The sequence below is a fragment of the Dama dama genome, chromosome 31 (genome assembly GCF_033118175.1).
Source record: "Dama dama isolate Ldn47 chromosome 31, ASM3311817v1, whole genome shotgun sequence".
NCBI lineage: Eukaryota > Metazoa > Chordata > Mammalia > Artiodactyla > Cervidae > Dama > Dama dama.
Genome location: NC_083711.1, coordinates 30123488 through 30143025, shown reverse-complemented (window position 1 = coordinate 30143025; position 19538 = coordinate 30123488). Strand labels below are relative to the sequence as shown.

Below are 19538 nucleotides of genomic sequence, written 5' to 3'. Positions count from 1 at the left end.
GGAACACTGAATACTTGGGACTTCTCTGGTGGTCCAGTGGTTGAGTCCATGTTACCACTGGGGATTCAGGGGCATGAGTTTGATCCTGGTCAGGAAACTAAAATCCTGCATGTTATTAGGAGTGGCCAAAAAAACCCAAAAATACCCCACACACTGAATGCTCACAGAACTATGATTCAACTTCCTCAACACCTCTGCAAAGTCTGGAAAATTGTCCTTGGTTGCAAACAGTATTTAGGTATGGATTAAAATGCATTTATTCCTCTGGTTAATTCATTTATCAAGATTTACTATGCATATAATATATTAAAATATGGTGATTATGAGTTGTAGTATCCAAAGTACATAGGTGCATATCTAAGTAATTTGTATTTCATTTAAGAAAATATTAACTTACACAGAAGTAGTTAACAAGATTAACTGACTAAAGTTATAGGTATTGACTGAGATAAAATTAAAGTCAATATTTACATTGACAGTAATAAATCTTAATATTGATCAAAACATATCTACACACAAATACACATGCATGAGAATGAACGGAGTGGTGGAAAGTCTTTAAACACTGCTGTGAGGGACGCTAGGCTTGCACTTCCAACAAGAATTAAATTTAAAGTCATATTTTCTTTTGGGATATGAAAATCTGCTTGTAAAATGTGTTGTAAAAAATTCTGTGTACCCTTATTTCTATTTCTATCATATAGAATTTATAATCTGCATGGGGAGACACAAGGAGGAACATCTACAATTTGTTTCTTAAATAGGTAAATTAATGATACTTTTTCTTTAAATTAACATAATGACTTTGAATTTCAGACTTCTTTTAGTCTATGAAACCTAAGTTACTAATGCAAGAATATTAAATGTTACCAAAATATACTCATTTGTACTAAAACAGGACAAACTCCTATGAGTGAGAAAATTTACAACTTATGAAAAATTACCATGTTGTGAAAAAAATAAATATTTAAATAAATGGAATTTGAAGATATTTAGTCCTAGATGATACAAAAGTAAAATCCTAAACAAATTAAAGCACAGACACACACACCAAGGTAGATAATTCTTTGCTTTTAAAACAATGTGTCTTAGTTCAGTTCAGTAGCTCAGTCATGTCCGACTCTTTGTGACCCCATGAACCACAGCACGCCAGGCCTCCCTGTTCATCACCAACTCCCGGAGTTTACCCAAACTCATGTCCGTTGAGTCAGTGATGCCATCTAACCATCGCATCCTCTGTTGTCCCCTTCTCCTCCTGCCTTCAATCTTTCCCAACATCAGGCAGGGTCTTTTCAAATGAGTCAGCTCTTCGCATGAGGTAGCTAAAGTACTGCAGTTTCAGCTTCAACATCAGTCCTTCCAATGAACACCCAGGACTGATTTCCTTCAGGATGGGCTTGTTGGATCTCCTTGCAGTCCAAGGGACTCTCAGGAGTCTTCTCCAACACCACAGTTTAAAAGCACAACTCTTCGGTGCTCAGCTTTCTTTATAGTCCAACTCTCACATCCATACATGACCACTGGAAAAACCACTGCCTTGACTAGACGGACCTTTGTTGACAAAGTAATGTACCTGCTTTTTAATATGCTGTCTAGGTTGGTCATAACTTTCCTTCCAAGGAGTAAGTGTCTTTTAATTTTATGGCTGCAGTCACCATCTGCAGTGATTTTGGAGCCTCAAAAAATAAAGTCAGCTACTGTTTCCACTGTTTCCCTATCTATTTGCCATGAAGTGATGGGACTGGATGCCATGGTCTTAGTTTTCTGAATGTTGAGCTTTAAGCCAACTTTTTCACTCTCCTCTTTCACTTTCATCAAGAGAATCTTCAGTTCTTCTTCACTTTCTGCCATAAGGGTGGTGTCATCTGCATATCTGAGGTTATTGATATTTCTCCTGGTAATCTTGATTCCAGATTGTGCTTCATCCAGTATGAATGTGTCTTAATGCTTATAAAATTTCAGAATTTATGTAATTATACTATTATAAAAGCACTTCTTATTTTCTTAGACACATTTCTTTATAAAGTGATGGGAATAACTTTAAAATAAATTCTTATGCAAATTTAGTCCATTTGCTTCAGTAACTTAACCATTAACTTAGGAAAACTGTACTTCAACAATTTTTTTTCCTAGAAGTAATAATGTTTAGAATAAAATTATTCAGCTTAATTTCACATACCAACTATGAATTTCTGGGGTGAGGTAGAGTGTCTAGTTTTCTTTTCTAATAAATGTACTTAGTATGTTATTGTCAGAATTCTACAAATACTTATTAATGTCAAAAAAAAACATAGTTTTGAATTTTTACAAGGTTTAATGATATGTTTTACTCTCCCATGTGGTCTAATCATACCACAATTAATCAGAATCATTTCTCAAAGTTAGACAACTTGTCTTTCTCAAATGATATCTCTCAAATGATGGTGAAGAAACAATGGGTATATTCTGTTTCTAAATAGCAACAAATTCATCAGTTGAAAAATGAAAGCTTTCTAAAATTTGTTTTTTCAATGGCTCCCTTTTCTCAGGGCTTCCCTGATGGCTTAGTGGTAAAGAATCGCCTGCCAATGCAGGAGATGAGGATTCAATCCCTGGATTAGGAATCCCTGGTGGCCGAGATGGTAAAGAATTCCCCTGTAATGTGGGAGACCTGGGTTCAATCCTTGGGTTGGGAAGGTCCCCTAGAGGAGGTCATGGCAACCCACTCCAGTATTCTTGCCTGGAGAATCCCCATGGACCGAGGAGCCTGGGGGCGGGGGGTCCATAGGGTCGTAAAGAGTTGGACACGACTGAGCACCTAAGCACACAGCTCTTAAGTGAAATATTTTCCAGAACCTCAATAACTTGGTAAAAGCAGAATTTAGAGTGGGAGATGCTACTTCCTATCTCCATCCCAACAATACAAACCCACAAAGCATCTTTTTATGAGAAAACATTTTAAAAATAGCTGCTCTGAGGCCTGTGGTCTTCCCTGGTAGCTCAGTGGCAAAGAATCCACCTGCAAAAGCCTGCCAATGCTTGTCAATGCAGGAGGTGAGGGTTCCATCCCTGGGCTGGAAAAATTCCCTGGAGAAGGAACTGGTAACCCACTCTGGTGTTCTCGCCTGTAGAATCTCATGAACAGAGGAGCCTAGCTGGCTACAGTCTATGGGATTGCAAAGAGTCAGAGGAACAAGACTAAGCAGCTAAACAGCATAATCCCATTACAGAGAAATCTAACAAAGATGAAGACAGTTTCTGGGATAGGGCTTCACTATCTACCCTATACTCCATCTCTGTAAATTCCTGAGGTTCTGCAACCACGTTATATAAATATTTTTATATATATATACATATGTATGTATATATATATAAAATAACCATTGCACTAGTATGGTTTACTTGTCCAACTGAGTCTGTGCTATTTGTGAGCCTGGATTTAGGTTCTATGAATTCTGTGCATTTGCTTCTTTATGAGTCGCACAAACATATTTCTTTACACTCAAACTCAGTAACAGGGCCATCAGAAATAGTCCCCATCCACATGACCCTGAGACTTCTCCGGGAACTTTTATCTGTGAACCTCCCTTCTTCATCCAGGCCTTACCTTGTATTCCTGGATAATTCCATTCTGATGATCTGGAGGAGGAGGATCCCAGGAAACACTAATACTTGTGCTATTGTGGCTTCCAACAGTCAGCACAGTGACAGATTGTGGAGGGGCACTTGGGGCTGCAGAAGTCATTAGAATAAACACAAACTATAAGTCTTAATGTGCATTAATGCTGCTACAGAATATGAATATAAAGACAAGATGCAAGAAGTTCTTGTTTATAGTAGTTCTGAATTAACAGCGAGTGTTTAAAAATAATCCTTTAAATATAATGGATAGATTTAAAGCAAATAAAACAGCTACGGTAATATGTCCTCAACAATAAATTTAACAGTTAACGTTCGAATGAGTGTCTCCTATATGCCCAGAACAGAGGTAAGAGTAAGATTTAATTTTCACAATAAAAATAAAATTCTCACAAAAAAAATCACAGGAAATAAAAAACAACTCATCTTAGTTTTACAGATAAGGAAAAGGAAGCCTACTATAATAGGCTTATCTAATTCAAACAGTGAGGGAGAACCTGAACCAGGTATGTCTGATTTTAGAACGTTGACTCTTCTGACTCTAATAGACTCCTCTTTTGAAAAACAAACAAGCAAAACAATAACAACAACAAAAACACTGCTATCAAAAGTATTCTGAGAGGTTGCATTTCAAAATTTCACCAGTCATTATTTCTGAGTAGTAGCATTACTGACTATCTTTTTGTTTTGTTTTGGTTTGCGTTTAATACATAAAAACAGAAACATAGCTATAAATTTCACCAACACAGAGAAAAGACAGTTTTGTTTTCATAATGAGAAACATAATTGATTGTTGTAAACTGATTCATAATTTAAGATTTGAAATTTATTTTACATTGATGGGCAAGGAACTCTGAAGATATTAATGAAAACGGTTCATGTTGGAGCAAACGTGAAATGGACAGATTTTAATTTCCTACAGTTCTCTTCCTTTATAGTTTTTCCCATAACTAATTATAATTATACTAAGAAAAGATGAATAAGAAATAATTCTTGGTTTTGGACAGTAGTAGTATCTCCTCTCCAGTGTATTTGAGAGCTAAGTCATACTAATTTTCCTGGAAAACATCAATTCTCAGTATAATTCTGAGTTTAAGCCAAAAGTTGAAAAAGCAAATCAAAGCACTAACCCTTGAAGCAAAAGTCATATAATTCTGAGGTAAGAAAGAATTTTTACATGTAAGATTAATGTTTTCATAACTACATAATTTAGTTCTTTGAAAATGTGTACACTTTAATCATAAAAGATATTTAAAAGCTTACCAATAAAGTTTCCCATGTTTGATAAATTATCACAACACATTTCACTGAAGTATGGTCAGTGTAGAAAACACACACAGACAAGTTACCACAATACTGCTCTTTATTACTCCTCTATGTGATAATGCTGGTCCGAAATGTGGCACAACGACATAAATCCAACTGTTTGCCTCCTGGTTTTGTAGTCATTAAGTAGACTATATTGAAAAGTAACACTTTGGAGAACTGGTTTCTCATTTCCCTTACTGCTGGAGTGGCGAGAACACGGTGCCTATTTCCTGACAGGTCAATTATTACACAGATGTGAAAGAACCCACTCATCGTTCCCAGACACAGCCCAGCTGAGTCTCATTTGTTCCCTTCAGAAGCCACAGATAGAGGAGATGAACGTAAATCTAACGGTGACAAATGTCTATTCCAGAGGAAAAGTCTAACTGCAGTGAAATAGATTTTTGGAAGTGTGCTTCAAACATAGCATTCTGTATGAAATTTACCCACCCCACTCAATTTAATGGGAGACAAAGATCCTATTATTAATTTTTAGTAATCTTTTCTTTATAAATCCTAAAGGTCAATTAATGATGCCTTTAAAACTATGCACTTCTCCCATGTCAGTATATCACACTGTAAACCAATGTGAAGATAACCTTTCTCTGTGTTGCTAATTATAAGATATATATAATTTAAAGGCTCTTTGGTTGGAGATGTATATCTGTATGTTAGCATGAACAATCTACACATATTTTCTTAAGGCTGCTTTTATACTGATTTATATAAAATATGTTTAGAAAAAAGGCTTTTTACTGGCAGGATACATAAAATTAGCAGAGAAGCAGAAAAGGTGGGGATTTATTAAATTTTGCATATGATGTTTTGTACTTTGATGATACCATTCATTGCCAATTTCTAGTTTAGAAAAGGGGACACTAGAAAATGGACTGCTGCTGCTGCTGCTAAGTCGCTTCAGTCATGTCCGACTCTGTGCGACCCCATAGACGGCAGCCCACCAGGCTCCCCCGTCCCTGGGATTCTCCAGGCAAGAACACTGGAGTGGGTTGCCATTTCCTTCTCCAATGTTGAAAAGTGAAAAGTGAAAGTGAAGTCGCTCAGTCGTGTCTGACTCTTAGCGACCCCATGGACCGCAGCCTACCGGGCTCCTCCATCCACGGGATTTTCCAGGCAAGAGTACTGGAGTGGGGTGTCATTGCCTTCTCCAGAAAATGGACTAGTTGACACTATATTAATTTTATGTCCATCGCAGATTGATTTTAAACTATCTGCAACAAGAAAAGTTACCAAGGGGAAATGGAGAGGGGATATCATGAAAAAGAATGCTATTGCAAACATTCAAATGGCCTTCCGGATTAGAAATGATGAATCCGACTGGCAGAGCTCATAGGGAAGGAGGCTTATAAAAGGGAATGTCATACTTTACTATACCGAAAACAGAGAAGTGACAAAGAATAGCCTTTGTACTTGACTTTCCATTAGTCTGTCCTTTAATGAAGCCAAATGAGCTAAAGCCATGTGTGAAAACAAAAAGGGAAAATATTATAATCAAATTCCAGTGTATAGGCAAACAAGAGTTGAAGCTAATGTTTCCTTAAGAAAAATTCAAACTACTTGAATGCCAGTTTGTAATCAAACAGGACCCTATGGTGCCTTCCTGGGACATGTCTTCCCCCTTATCCTCTGCTTTAGTCCCCCTCTCCGAAGTACCTAGATAGCAGTATTTGATGCACATTTCCTGAGTTGTTTTACAGATGTGGAAAAGCCCCCACAAAATAGAAGACGTTAACTGCTCGATGACCATAAGCACACAGCCCCAGGACTACTGGAGTCTAAAGACTGATATTATTAATCCCTGTGATTCCACCCTATTACCTCACCATCAGCCAATAAGAGAACTGTGTATGAGCTGATCATAGACCCTTCGACTTCCCACTACCCATATCTGGCTTTATGCTTTGCTGAAAACTTTGGAGGCGGTCAGGGCTTTTTAAGGCATAAGCCACCCATCTCCTTGCACAGCCCTGCAATAAACTTTTCTCTGCTCCAAACTCCGACATTTTGGTATGTTTGGCCTCACTGTGCGTCAGGCACACAAACCTGCACTAAAATTTTTGAGTTGTTAGATTCTATGGACTTCTCAGAATAAAAGGAGAAAAACGACACTTCTCAGGTTGACTTTTAGAATTCTCTATTGGTACTCTTCTAAGGAAGATGATAAAACTAGAACTTCAACAGAAGTTGATTTCATTATGGTATAAGGATGGTTCATGTTAGAAATCTGAATACTTACCTTCTTCAGTAGTACGAACTGTTTTAGATTCACTATCCATTCCTTGGAACTCATTAAAATATGGTCGGACTTTAATTTCGTAAGTCACCCCCTTTTTCAGATTGACTAAGACAGCACTTCTCTCAGTTGGGACTTTGGCATCTAAATTCTGCCATGTTGTTGTAGCCTGCAGGCCTGAAGTCTGACGGTACATCACTCGGTAGCCTTGAATAAACTGGGGTTGGCGATCAACCTACAAGACAAAGCAAAAAGCTTTTGAAATCAAATAAAACTGTTCAAGTGATGCCATGTCTTTCTAATTCATCACCCTGCTTCCAATATCCTCTTTCAGTTCTGAGTTCATATGCTTTCAAGTTGTTACTTCCAAAATGAAGAGTGGAACTACACCCTGTCCTGTTTAAAACACTTCATAGTAGTTAAGATACTCAATTAATTAAAATTCTTTGGATTAGCACAAAGGCCTGTCAATATTTCTAGTTTTGTCATTTATCTGTTTGCCCTTCTACTGTATTCCACAATTCTCATTTTTGTGGTTTTATATGTAGTGTGCTATTTGTCAGGAATCTCCATTATCACCCCTTGTTCATTCACTAATACCTTTACTTACTCAAACATTTTCTGAGTTCCTATTAAGAGGTGTCAGTTATTCTGTTAAACTCTGAGGATAAAAATGGAGAATGAAAGGAGGGTCACTCCCTGGCCTCCTGGTGCATAGAGTTCAGGTAGAAGGTGGAAATTATCTCATGATCACTAAAACAATGGGCAAGTTGCATTCATAACAAACAAATATGATGTTTTTTATGATGTTATGAATGAGATGCACTAGCAGATAAGAAAGCCTAGAGTGGAGAGGAAGTTGATTGATCAGGGAGACAGTTTCCCAGAAAAAGAACAAGTGCTGACATCTGCATGGAAAGTAAGATTTGTACAGAGGAAGAAAAGTAGGAACAGTGTGTATAAAATTCCTGTGGCTGGAGGAAGCATATAAAAGAGACTCAGAGTTGTGGAGCTAGAGCTCCTGTTTTAAAAGCATATGAAAAATTTATAGTGATTAACAAATATTAAATAAAAGGCATTTATTAAGTTAACAACTTCAGGGTCCTCTAATAGTCCCACTGTTAGCACAATTTAACAGTTTTCTTGATTCTCTCATTCATTTAAGGTATGGAGGATAAAGAGCTGTTTTTAATAAAAATCTGAAAATCTGAACCTGAAAACTAATATCAAAAATCAAAAAACAAGTTCTTGTTTTACATTTATTGAACACTTTTTATTGGAGTTTTATTACTGTTTCATTTCAGGGAGAAAGGGACTTTTAGCTTTTTCAACATTTGAATGTTCTGCTAATTTTTAGAAATGCTTGACTTAAATATAACTATCACAGCACCTTCTTCAATTAATATTCCATATACTATAGTTTAATAGCCATATTCTAAGAAGTCTTTAGCTTGACATATTTCATTGTCAAATAAAATGTAAAATTCAATGGAGATGAGACGGAGTAACCCTATTTTAGGAAGGCTGAGAAAAGAGAGAAAATAAAGACGGTGATGATGGAAATGGCTATTTCAGTTTTTTAAAAATGTCTGTATCCAAATGTTAACACATAGTAACACAAATGATACTCTTTCATGTAATAACTTCTGGCATTTCTTTATTAGTTGCAGCATTTTAAAATATTTTTTAAGTGAAGACAGAAAATGTACAAACACAGAACCTCAATAAAAATACAGCAAGACAAAGGGCTATGTTTTTGGTATGTAGAATGTTCATGCTAGAAAAATCCATAAAGTTGGATTTGCGTGAGCATGTGTGTTTCTAAGTATAGCAAATTCCGGTTTCACAGATGAGTCTCAACAAGTAAGAATTCCTTCACCCACATGACAGCTTTTCTAACTCTTAAAGATTTGTGGAATTAGTACTACACTTGTATGAGGCTATGTCAAAGAAAAATAAGCTCAGTTCTGATACCAAAGCTCATGATCTCTGAATGCTCATCCATGCTTCCAGTTTGTGTTCATACCAAAGTACATATTTATCGAAAAGCAGAAATTCTCTTGACATTATAAAACAAGGAAACTAAAATGCAAAAAGCTAAATTTATGACAGCCAAGGAGAGATGCCTTTCATCATAACTGTCAATGTTCAAAAAAATCCCTGCGGCATATGTTAAAACAACATCAAGCTTGCATTTTATAAACTTTTCTGCATTCACTTTAAGGGAATTTATATACTGAAAGAAAGACATAACTCACAATAATAGCTTGTTAATACTGAAAGAAGCAAGCTGTGTTTTTAAGAAGAACATTAGGCAGCTGTTTCCAGATGAAGGGAGTCTGTAAATCAGGGTAAATTGGTTTTATCCATGTTTGGTTTTCATTAATTAAGTGTTTCAGGACTTTATGAAGCTAATGTTTACTGCACATTGCTTTGCTCACTTCAGTGTATACTGCCTTCACTGTTCTAATGGCCTACTTAATAGCTAAATACTTTAACTTGATTTTGGGTGGTTGCTATACATACACGCTCCACCTTCTTTTCAGAAGGAAAATTTGTCGTTACAGGTGAAAGCAAAAATGAAAATGCTGCACATCATGTGTTTAAAAACAGGTGAGATTTTAACGAATACGTGTTCTACACCACTGATTTTGGTGAACCTTTTGACGAGTGATCACTTTCAAGTTAAACCATATGCTTGTCGCTAGTTTTATTAACATTCTAATTAAAAGAAGGAAGATTTTCTTTTAGAGTCTATTATAATTGTGACAGAATTCCGAGGTGGCTCTGTGGTAAAGAATCTGCCTGCAATTCAGGAGATGCAGGAGAATGAAGGTTTGATCCCTGGGTCAGGAAGATCCCCTGGAGGAAGAAATGGCAACTCACTCCAGTATTCTCACTCTGTCTATGGGAAAATCCCACGGACAGAGGAGCCTGGTGGGCCACAGAGCATGGGGTTGCAAAGAGTGGGACATGACTGAGCACTCACACACACACAAACCATCTCCATAATCAGAGTTTGGCCACAAAACCATGGGTTTATTAAATTTTTAAAAAATCGGTATTATCTGAAATCTGAATAAAAGAGTATTAGGAACATGTGAAGAGAGTCTCAATATTCAGGTTATCAGATCTCAATTGAGTGATGGTTTAGCTTTTTAAATGTTTTGAGTCTGTTTACTTAATTTACACAAATAATAAAGCACCTTTCAAGTTTTAGATTTGCACAATGATAGAGCATTGTTATGTAAGGGATATACTGAAAAAAAAGGGAGCACATTCGTGCCCCCAAATCTGCACATTCATTAAAAGGTTAAAGCAAGACACTTAATATCTATCATTTCAATTGTAAAAATTCCGTTTACACTGAAAATTCAGAGTGAATTTCCTTTGGTGGGTCTAGCCTGCTGAGTAACAGATCTGGGTTTAACCGAGTTCTGAGAGTCTAGTTCACCAAAGCATCCTTTCAACTCCGGTAGCTGTGACGTTTAAGGGCCAAGAGACCTGTAACTCTTATCCTTGAATAAAAACAAAACACTCTCACACACAAACTAGAATAATGACTTTAAAGTAAGAGATTTATTGCTACTTTCTTTGTGAAACAGTCGTTTTCATCATTTTTACCCACCCTCATTATAAGAGCAGTCATTTTAGAAAGTAGCCTTTGCTAAATTTTGTTGGTTTGAGATTAGACATGTAGGGTAGGCACATAGTTTTTCCAGTCCAAACGTCCTATGTGTTTGGTAACAGGATCCTGCCAACTATTGATAAACTACATCAGCTGACCCCTAATTGAAATACATGGACTGGGGAATATATTTCTTTCCTCAAACATCAACATGCCTGAAATTTAAGTACTAACAATGTGACAACTCACAGAACATACACATTTAGCAAGTTGAAAATATGACATGAAATATTTGGTTATAATTTCTTTGGCCACAGATCTGCTCTCCAGTCTAACTTTATTTCACTAAGTTTACTTGTCAAATATATACTTACCTTATGTGTAAACACAAATTTATGGAGAATTTGTGATATAGTCAAACACTTTCTTAAAATAAAAAAAATTAAAATGTATGAAGACAACTGATTTGATCATTCAATGGACAGTTATCGAAAAAGAATTTCACAATAAATGTTCTGCTCTGAGAAAAACAGAAGTGAAAACTTGAACTTTGGACTCACAAAACTCAAGCTCATGAGGGAGAGATATGTAGACTAGTAATAACACGTTTCTTGGGATGTAAAGATGAATATGACAAGGTCCCTTTCTTGGAAGAACCCAGACTATTGACCTACAATTTTGAGCTACTTTGATTGACTCTTTTAAACTCTGTGACTTTTAAAGTGATTAATTTCATAAACATAATGACTTTGATTCTTTACCCAAATCATCCCTACATTTAGAAGCAGCTTAAAAAAGCAACCCATTAAAACTCAGAATAAAGCAGAGAAGACTTTTTTCAGGGGAGAATGAGGAAAAATCTGGTGTTAAAAATACAAGCATTTCCTTGGCTTTATTATTGAATAGTTTTGTATTGAGCCAAAGCTACAGAAAGATGGAAGAGGCATGGCAGGTAATACCCTTTCTGTGCCACTGGAAAAATGATGAGGTCATTATGTCCCTTCATGGGAGCAGAAAAATAGAAACCATTGTACGCCCAAAACAAAATAAGTCAATGTGAAATTATATGAAAAATAAAATTAGAAACAATGCAATCTTCAATAATCATAGCTACTCTTAAAACAAAATTTAGTTTTACTTTTTGTTAAAGCACTACCCAGTTTTGTGCTCTCAGACCAAACATTTGACTGGTCTAATTTAGGGAGCAACAACATGCTCCGTCCAAGGTCCTATGTTCAAATTCCATTATTAAAAGGTATTTCTTCCAACTAAATATTTGTCTACAGTTTAAAGAGAAAAACAAAGAGCAGGTCTACAAAAGGAAACTCTAATCCCATTTTTACCTATACATAGATGTAGGATCCTGGAAGCTTTGTTCAACCTGTCTCCATTGGTTTCCTTTTACAACCTACCGTTGTTATTTTTCTTTTTCTTAAGGAATCTTTTTTTTTTTTTCCTTTATTTTTATTAGTTGGAGGCTAATTACTTTACAATATTGTAGCGGTTTTTGCCATATATTGACATGAATCAGCCATGGATTTACATGTGTTCCCCATCCTGATCCTCCCTTCCACCTCCCTCCCCATCCCTTCCTTCTGGGTCTTCCCAGTGCACCAGCCCTGAGCTCTTGTCTCATGCATCCAGCCTGGGCTGGCGATCTGTTTGCTAAGTCATGTCTGACTCTTTGCAACCCCGTGGACTGTAGCTCGCCAGGCTCCTTCTGTCCATTGGATTTCCCAGGCAAGAATACTGGAGTGGGTTGCCATTTCCTTCACCAGGGGATCTGCCCGACCCAGGGATGAAAGCTGCATCTCCTGCACTGGTAGGTGGATTCTTTACCTCTGAGTCACCAGGGTCTCTAACTGGACTAAAGAGCCTTAAATGTTAATTCAGTTTCTTCTGTTCTAATACAATAATGCCTCCATATTTCCCCATATAGATGTAGAAAAGCGATAATGATGTTTCTGACACCTGAGGACAGAGTTAATTACTTCTTCTTTGATGGAAGCCTCTGTTTATAAAATGTGTATATATATATATATATATCTATCAGTTATGGCTTTTATCCCTGTGTACCATCATTAAGAAGTTCCGCATTTTTCTCAAGTAGATTTGTGTCTCTTTAGTGTTTTCCAACATTTACTCCAAAACTGGTCCTCAAAAAATGCTTACTGAACTATGTTTACTCAATGGATTTATTATCAAGAAGACCTTGGGATAATTCTCTTCATTGTATTTTATAATTCAAACATTATTGATTAAGAACTGATGAAAAATAACCAGTTTTCTGCTCTCAGCTTCTTTTATTGAGGAAATTGATGGAAATAGGTGGAATAAGTTATTAACCTAAAGAAATCTGCATTCTAAGCAGGTAACATCCTTTTTTTCAAACTTACTCTTCTACTACCACAAAAACAATACCACCACCAACAAAAACAATAACAGAGACATAATTATATTTTCTAATTAATATAATTCTTTCTAATCAATTATAATTGATATAATTCTAATATTATAATTAAAACAAAATGTTTCTAGATATCCCTAGGTCAAATGACCATTACTTACACAACATACAAGATCTATTAACAAACATGGGGCTATGAAAAGTTGTGCTCATTATCATCCTTATGGAGTTTTAGAGGCTATAATAAAGAGATCTTGAGCATGAATGAAAAGTTGACACTAAGTGAATCAGGCAGAAGACAGCACATTATCTGTTTCTTCACAAAACACAGACACACAGACTCAAACACATATACAAAGGCTAATAATCTCTAACATGAATAATATGGATATTTTTATGCTAGCTATTGTTTTCATTGCAGTGACTATCATGTGATGAAAACATTTTTCATTGTGAAATAATAGCAGGTAGGATGATATTCAGTAATGCATGGAATTGGACATTCATAGCATATATTAAAATATCAATCTATTTCTTAAGATTCATTAATTTTCACTATAAAGTAATTAATTATTAATTAATTAATTAATTACTATGTAAATAAAATTATATACTTTTTTGGTACTGCTGGATAATGTTCAGCTCCAAGAATATAAAGATAATTGATTTAAATTTAGAAGAAAAGTTCAAAATTAATTTTTTTTGTGCTTTAAGTAACATCATTAAGAAAGTAAAAAAACATCACACAGATTGGGAGAAAATATTTACAAATCATACATCTGATAAAGCATCTGCACACAACATGTACAGAACTCTTATAAGACTATACTAAGAAGACAACTCAGTTTAAAAATGGGCAAAGAATTTGAACAGACATTTTGGTAAAGAAGATATACAAATGCTCAATACATACATGAAAGATTCAAAATAGTCATTAAAGAAATGTAAATTAAAATCACAGTAATATACCATGCATACTCATTAGAATGGCTACAATCAAAAAGCCAGATAACAAGGGTTGTTGAAGATGTGAGAGAAACTAGAATCTTTAAACATTGCTATAGGAGCATAAAATTGTGTAACCTCTCTGAAAAATATTTTGGCAATTTACCCAAACATTAAGAGTTTAATTCAACAATTCCTAAGTATACATCAAGAGAAATTAAAATATATGTCTATGTGGACACAAGTGTTCATGACACCATTATTCATAATGGCCAAAAGTGGAAAGAACTCAAAGACGAATTAGCTGATAAACAGCTAAACAGATGTATGTGATACATCTACACAATGGAATTCTACTCTGTAATCAAAAGAAACAAAGTACTGATGCATACTACAACTTGGCTGAACCTCAAAAGCACCATGCTGAGTGAAAAAAGCCAGACATAAAAGGTCACACATTGCATGATTTCATTCACTTGAAAGCAAGAGGCGCATTCACACAGAGCAGATCAGTGGTTGCAAACGGCTAAAGTCAGCGGAATGGAGTGGCTGCTCAAGAGCCCAGGGTTTTACTTTGGGATGAGGAAATATTTTAAAACCAGATCCTGGTTATGATTGTATAACTCCGCAAAGATACCAAAAAATACTGAGTTGTATACTTTAACTCTGGTGTGTTAATACATCTCAATAAGACCATGTTAAAATTCAGGAGACAAAACATATTATTTATATTGCAATCTATTTTTATTCTGTTTATACTTTTACCTATTGAATTTTTTTTTCTTTTTTGCCTTTGATTTACCTTGACTTTAAATGGTGAGGGTTTTGATTTTTGGTTTGTTTGCTTTTTTCTTCTCTGGTTTGTTTTCTCAACGGAGTGAAAGAGACTACCATTAGGATGGCCTTTAAAAACTTACCGTCCATGTGACTTGAACAGTGGTGGGAGTCAATACAACTGGAGTATGAAGGCGGACAAGGACGTCTCCGAGTTCTTTCTGGACTTGTCTGTGGTCCACTCCTTGTGCTGGTGGGCTGATATCTATAGGGATAAACAGTTCCAATCCTTAAAAATTCACAGTGCAACTCCAGTACATATTATATATGCCAATATTATGCCATTAGAAATAATTACAGGGGGAAAATTAAAAATCCTTTGTGATAAACAACGTTAAAGAATATTTATATACATACTACCACTCTAGGATATAAAGTGAGATTTATCTTCACTAAAATAATATTAATAAAAGTGTTGGTAACCCCTTATCCCCATTCAGTACATTGCTTGGAAAGATCTATTATTTTCTTACTAAAGGATAAAGTGTGGGCTGTAAGACTTCTTTGAAACATCAGGTTAATACAGATGTTGATACACTGAAGGACTTTCACAAGTAGTTACCGGGGCCAGATTTGAAAACTGCTGTTTAGGAATTTGTTCAATCCCTTTTCCCAATTAGTAGGTTGTGTGTTCCTATTTCTGAACTTATTTCAGTCTGGGAGAGTGAAAGAGAAAGTAAGCAAGGGGCCTGGGAGTGAATTATGTGACTCTGTGTGTGTGTGTGTGTGTGTGTGTGGGCACTCAGTTGTATCTGGCTTTTTGCGACCCCATGGACTGCAGCCTGCCACTAAAGGTGAAAAAATGAGGGAAAGAAGGGGAAGAATCCTCCCAAATTCACACAAAAGAATTCTGATGACCAATTTAACACATTGATAAAATGTTCTGTGTAAAATTCTGAACAGTACTCCAATACTCGACAAAAATAACGCTGCTGATTATTTGAAGTGATTGTTGGGGTGAGAAGAACTGCAATGTTTAGAATGACATACTTTCACCATAATCTGTTCTGATCATTTATTCACCATTCACCTAAACATTGTTCTATTTCCCATCCAACAGTTTATACCCTATGTGTCCATTAAGGAAGAAAATAAGATAAATTATAGACATCCAAGTCCATCAAACTGACATCAAACACTGAATTTCACACAGATTCATATCAGCTTCTTCAAGTGGTACACTGCAATGTTAAGTTGATTTTTTTCTTTAACCACCTCACTTAAGGAAGGAAGTATAATTTAAAATGATTTATTTTCTTAATCTTGCCTTCTCCTGATTTCTCAGGCCACAACACATTACTCTTGCAAATATATTTTTAAGTGCCTATCTCAAAAATAATTTAAACTGGGTGCACTAACTTAAACTGGAACATACAAAATTGAGAACTGGGCTTCCCTGGTGGTTCAGTGGAAAAGAATATCCCTGCCAGTGCAGAAACTAGGAGTTTGATCTTTGGGTCAGGAAGATCTCCTGGAGAAGGAAATGACAACCGACTCCAGTAATCTTACCTGAGAAATCCCATGGACAGAGGAGCCTGGCAGGCTACAGTCCATGGGGTCACAAGAGAGTTGGACGTGACTAAGCGACTAAACAACAACGATTCGGCGTTACATTTTGGTAATATTTTTCTAGCACTACTTCTTTTTCATCTTTAATATAACTTTAATATAAACAGCAGAGGGAGTTTTAGACAATATACACAATATATGTACCAATATATCAATATATTTATATATTATTAATATGTGAATGCTACTAGTCTTTGCTAATATATCTATGGTTTACTGTGATATGGATGGTACAAGTTTTTGCTGACTTACTGAAATAAGAAATTTGTAAATTCTATAGCATTAGTATCTTCAAAAAATAAGAGCTCACATCGCAAAGTGTTTCTTTGCAAAGAAGTGCTTGGCAAAATGCAAAGTGCTTGAAAGTGTGGTGTCAAAAATGATTCTGACATTCAGACACAAAACATGAGTTTTTCTATTAAATATCTGTTAAGGGAGCATAAGTCTTTTGCTCTGTATGGTCTCTCAACTGGAACAAGCCAGATCACAAACAACTTTTCATTAATCTTTGTTGACCTTTTCACAGAGAAGTTATTTTATGAGTCAAGATTTAGTGACTGGCACTGTTATTGAATGATCAAGAAGGGCCGCCAGATTTAATCACACCAAAAGTCTTCCCCATTCTGTGATCTCCCCACTTTCCATTGCAGTGATGCACAAAACCTATTTCTATCTACACAAGTAAAAAATGATCTGAGTACTACAATTTCTTGACTTAAAAACCATACACCTCTTTTTTTTTTAAGTTCAATAATTAAATTTACTCATTAAATCCACACACATTAAAAGCAAGTGGATCCAGGCAAGGTAAAATAGAACCAGTTTCAGGTCTTCAGATTCCTTGTTGTACTTTTTCTTTCTCTCGAGACAGGTTCTTTACCTACAGGCCCTTTATCATCATGGAAAATTAATCACATTACTTCTTAGAGAACAATGGCAAAGTGGCATCCCCTCCTCCCCTGACTGTCATCATGTCAGCAACGTTGCAAAATCACGTGGTGACTTTATTTGACTTGATTCCTTTAAGGCGCCCTTCTCTGTTATAATAGCATGCTAGTTACTATCACCAGGCTACATTGTAATTATAATAATATTTTATGGCTGTATGGTGCTTTTCATAGCATAAAAATACTACTTTGAATTGTATCTTATTCAAAACCTTTTACAAATAAGAAATAATTAACCCTTTCTCAAGAACCCTGTGGGAAGTAAGTCGTAACAAATAATAAAGCCACCATTTCTATTTTATTAATTCCCTTCATCTACTAGTAACAAGGGAAATTTAACATCCCATATTAACCCCTAGACTCCAGCAATTTCTAGTGTGAAGAGACAGGCTACTACAGATGAGATGGGGAATCTTCCATTTTGATCTTATAATATTATAGTTGTTTTTTTTTTATTAGTCAAAAGCATCACATACCTCAGGAAGAAAGCTTGATTTACAGCTTCCTGAAACAAATTGTTGCTTTAAACATCTGGTTTAATACCATTTACTGTAAAGATGCTTGTCAGACTTGAGCATGAACATTCCTTGGAGGGCACTTTAACAGATTGCTGGGCACCACCCCCAGAGCTTCAGAGTCAGGGCCTGAGATTTTTTTCTAAGGCAGCCCCAGGTGATGAGATGCTGCTTTTAGGAACCACACCTTGAGACCCACTTTGCAATCAAAACACAATTCTTGAACCATAGGAAGCAATTTTGATATCCTTCACAGGGCTTCTTATCCATTAACATTCACTTTTCATTATGGCAGAATTAATTTCAAAGGAGGAGAAGCATTTTCCCTTCCTTTGAAATATGGGAAAATCCTATGTGCATGTGTCCTCAGTCTGTCAAACTCGTCATGACCCCATGGACTGAAGCCCACCAGGCTCCTCGGTCCATGGGATTTTCATGGCGAGAACCGTGGAGGACGCTGCCATGACCTTCTCCAGGGGATCTTCTCAACCCACGGATTAAACCCACAACATCTGCACTGACAGGTGGATTCGTTACCACTGACCCACCAGGGAAGCCCACAAATTACATATCTTTAAATTTCTATTATAGAATTAAAATGATGACCAATACGTTTTGCTGTTGTTTAGCCACTAAGTCATGTCTGACTCTTTTGCCACCGCACAGACTGTAGCCTGCCAGGATCCTCGGTCCATGGGATTTCTCAGGCAAGAATACTGGAGTGGGTTGCCACTTCCTTCTCCAGGGGATCCTGCTGACCCAGGGATCGAACTCACGTCTCCTGCATTGGCAGGTCGATTCTTTACCACTGAGCTACCTGGGAAGCCCCCGAAGCCCTACAGTTAAGCCCTACCTTCAATTTCTATGTAATTGTACCAAATTATTGTGTTTCATTTTTCCTAAATAAACCCTGACAGCTCCAGAAAGAAGCTATACTCACTAAGGTGAACGACAAGCTTTCTCTTCTTTCACTGGACCAGGTCTAGTGAAACATTTTAATATGCAATGCAGATGCATTTATCATTGGTCCTGCCATCCCTTTGTCCTTAAAGACATGTTTGATGCCTCTTTCTAGAACCAGTCATGTTTAGAGTTACTGAAATTACCTTGGGTGCGCACAGGGTCTGACATAGCACTCGGGTCACTGAGACCTTGGGGGTTGATTGCTCTGACCATGAATAAATAGATTGTATTGGGCCGCAGTCCTCTCACTGTATAGAGGGTGGTCTTTACGTGATTTGCCACTGTCTGCCAGCTATTGCTCACCGATTGGCTGAAACGGGAACAGAAATTTCATTTAGAGAACCGTCACGGGGGTCTTGGAAATGGAGTTGGATATCAATGACAAAGGTTAATGGCTGAAAATTAAACACACACACACACAACGCTTGAAGTGTTCAGCCCAATAAATGAAACATTTGGATGGTTTCAGTCTATTCCACAACAAAGCCGAGCCCACCTAACGGAAGTGCCATGCACAACAAAATTAAACTCAGCCCAGGAGATGTGAGAGCCC

General features: G+C 36.4%; 1 protein-coding gene across 5 annotated transcripts in view; it reads right to left on the bottom strand.

The window, feature by feature from the left end:
• ROBO2 (roundabout guidance receptor 2) overlaps nt 1-19538 on the bottom strand; it is a 643927-nt gene that overhangs the window by 80244 nt on the left and 544145 nt on the right. For all 5 annotated transcript variants that reach the window (XM_061133903.1, XM_061133902.1, XM_061133905.1 and 2 more), the window contains exons 13-16: nt 19129-19295; nt 15075-15196; nt 7181-7412; nt 3587-3711 (exon numbers count right to left, since the gene is read on the bottom strand). In XM_061133903.1, coding sequence (XP_060989886.1) covers nt 3587-3711; nt 7181-7412; nt 15075-15196; nt 19129-19295 — 646 coding nt within the window. The remainder of the gene's footprint in view (nt 1-3586; nt 3712-7180; nt 7413-15074; nt 15197-19128; nt 19296-19538) is intronic.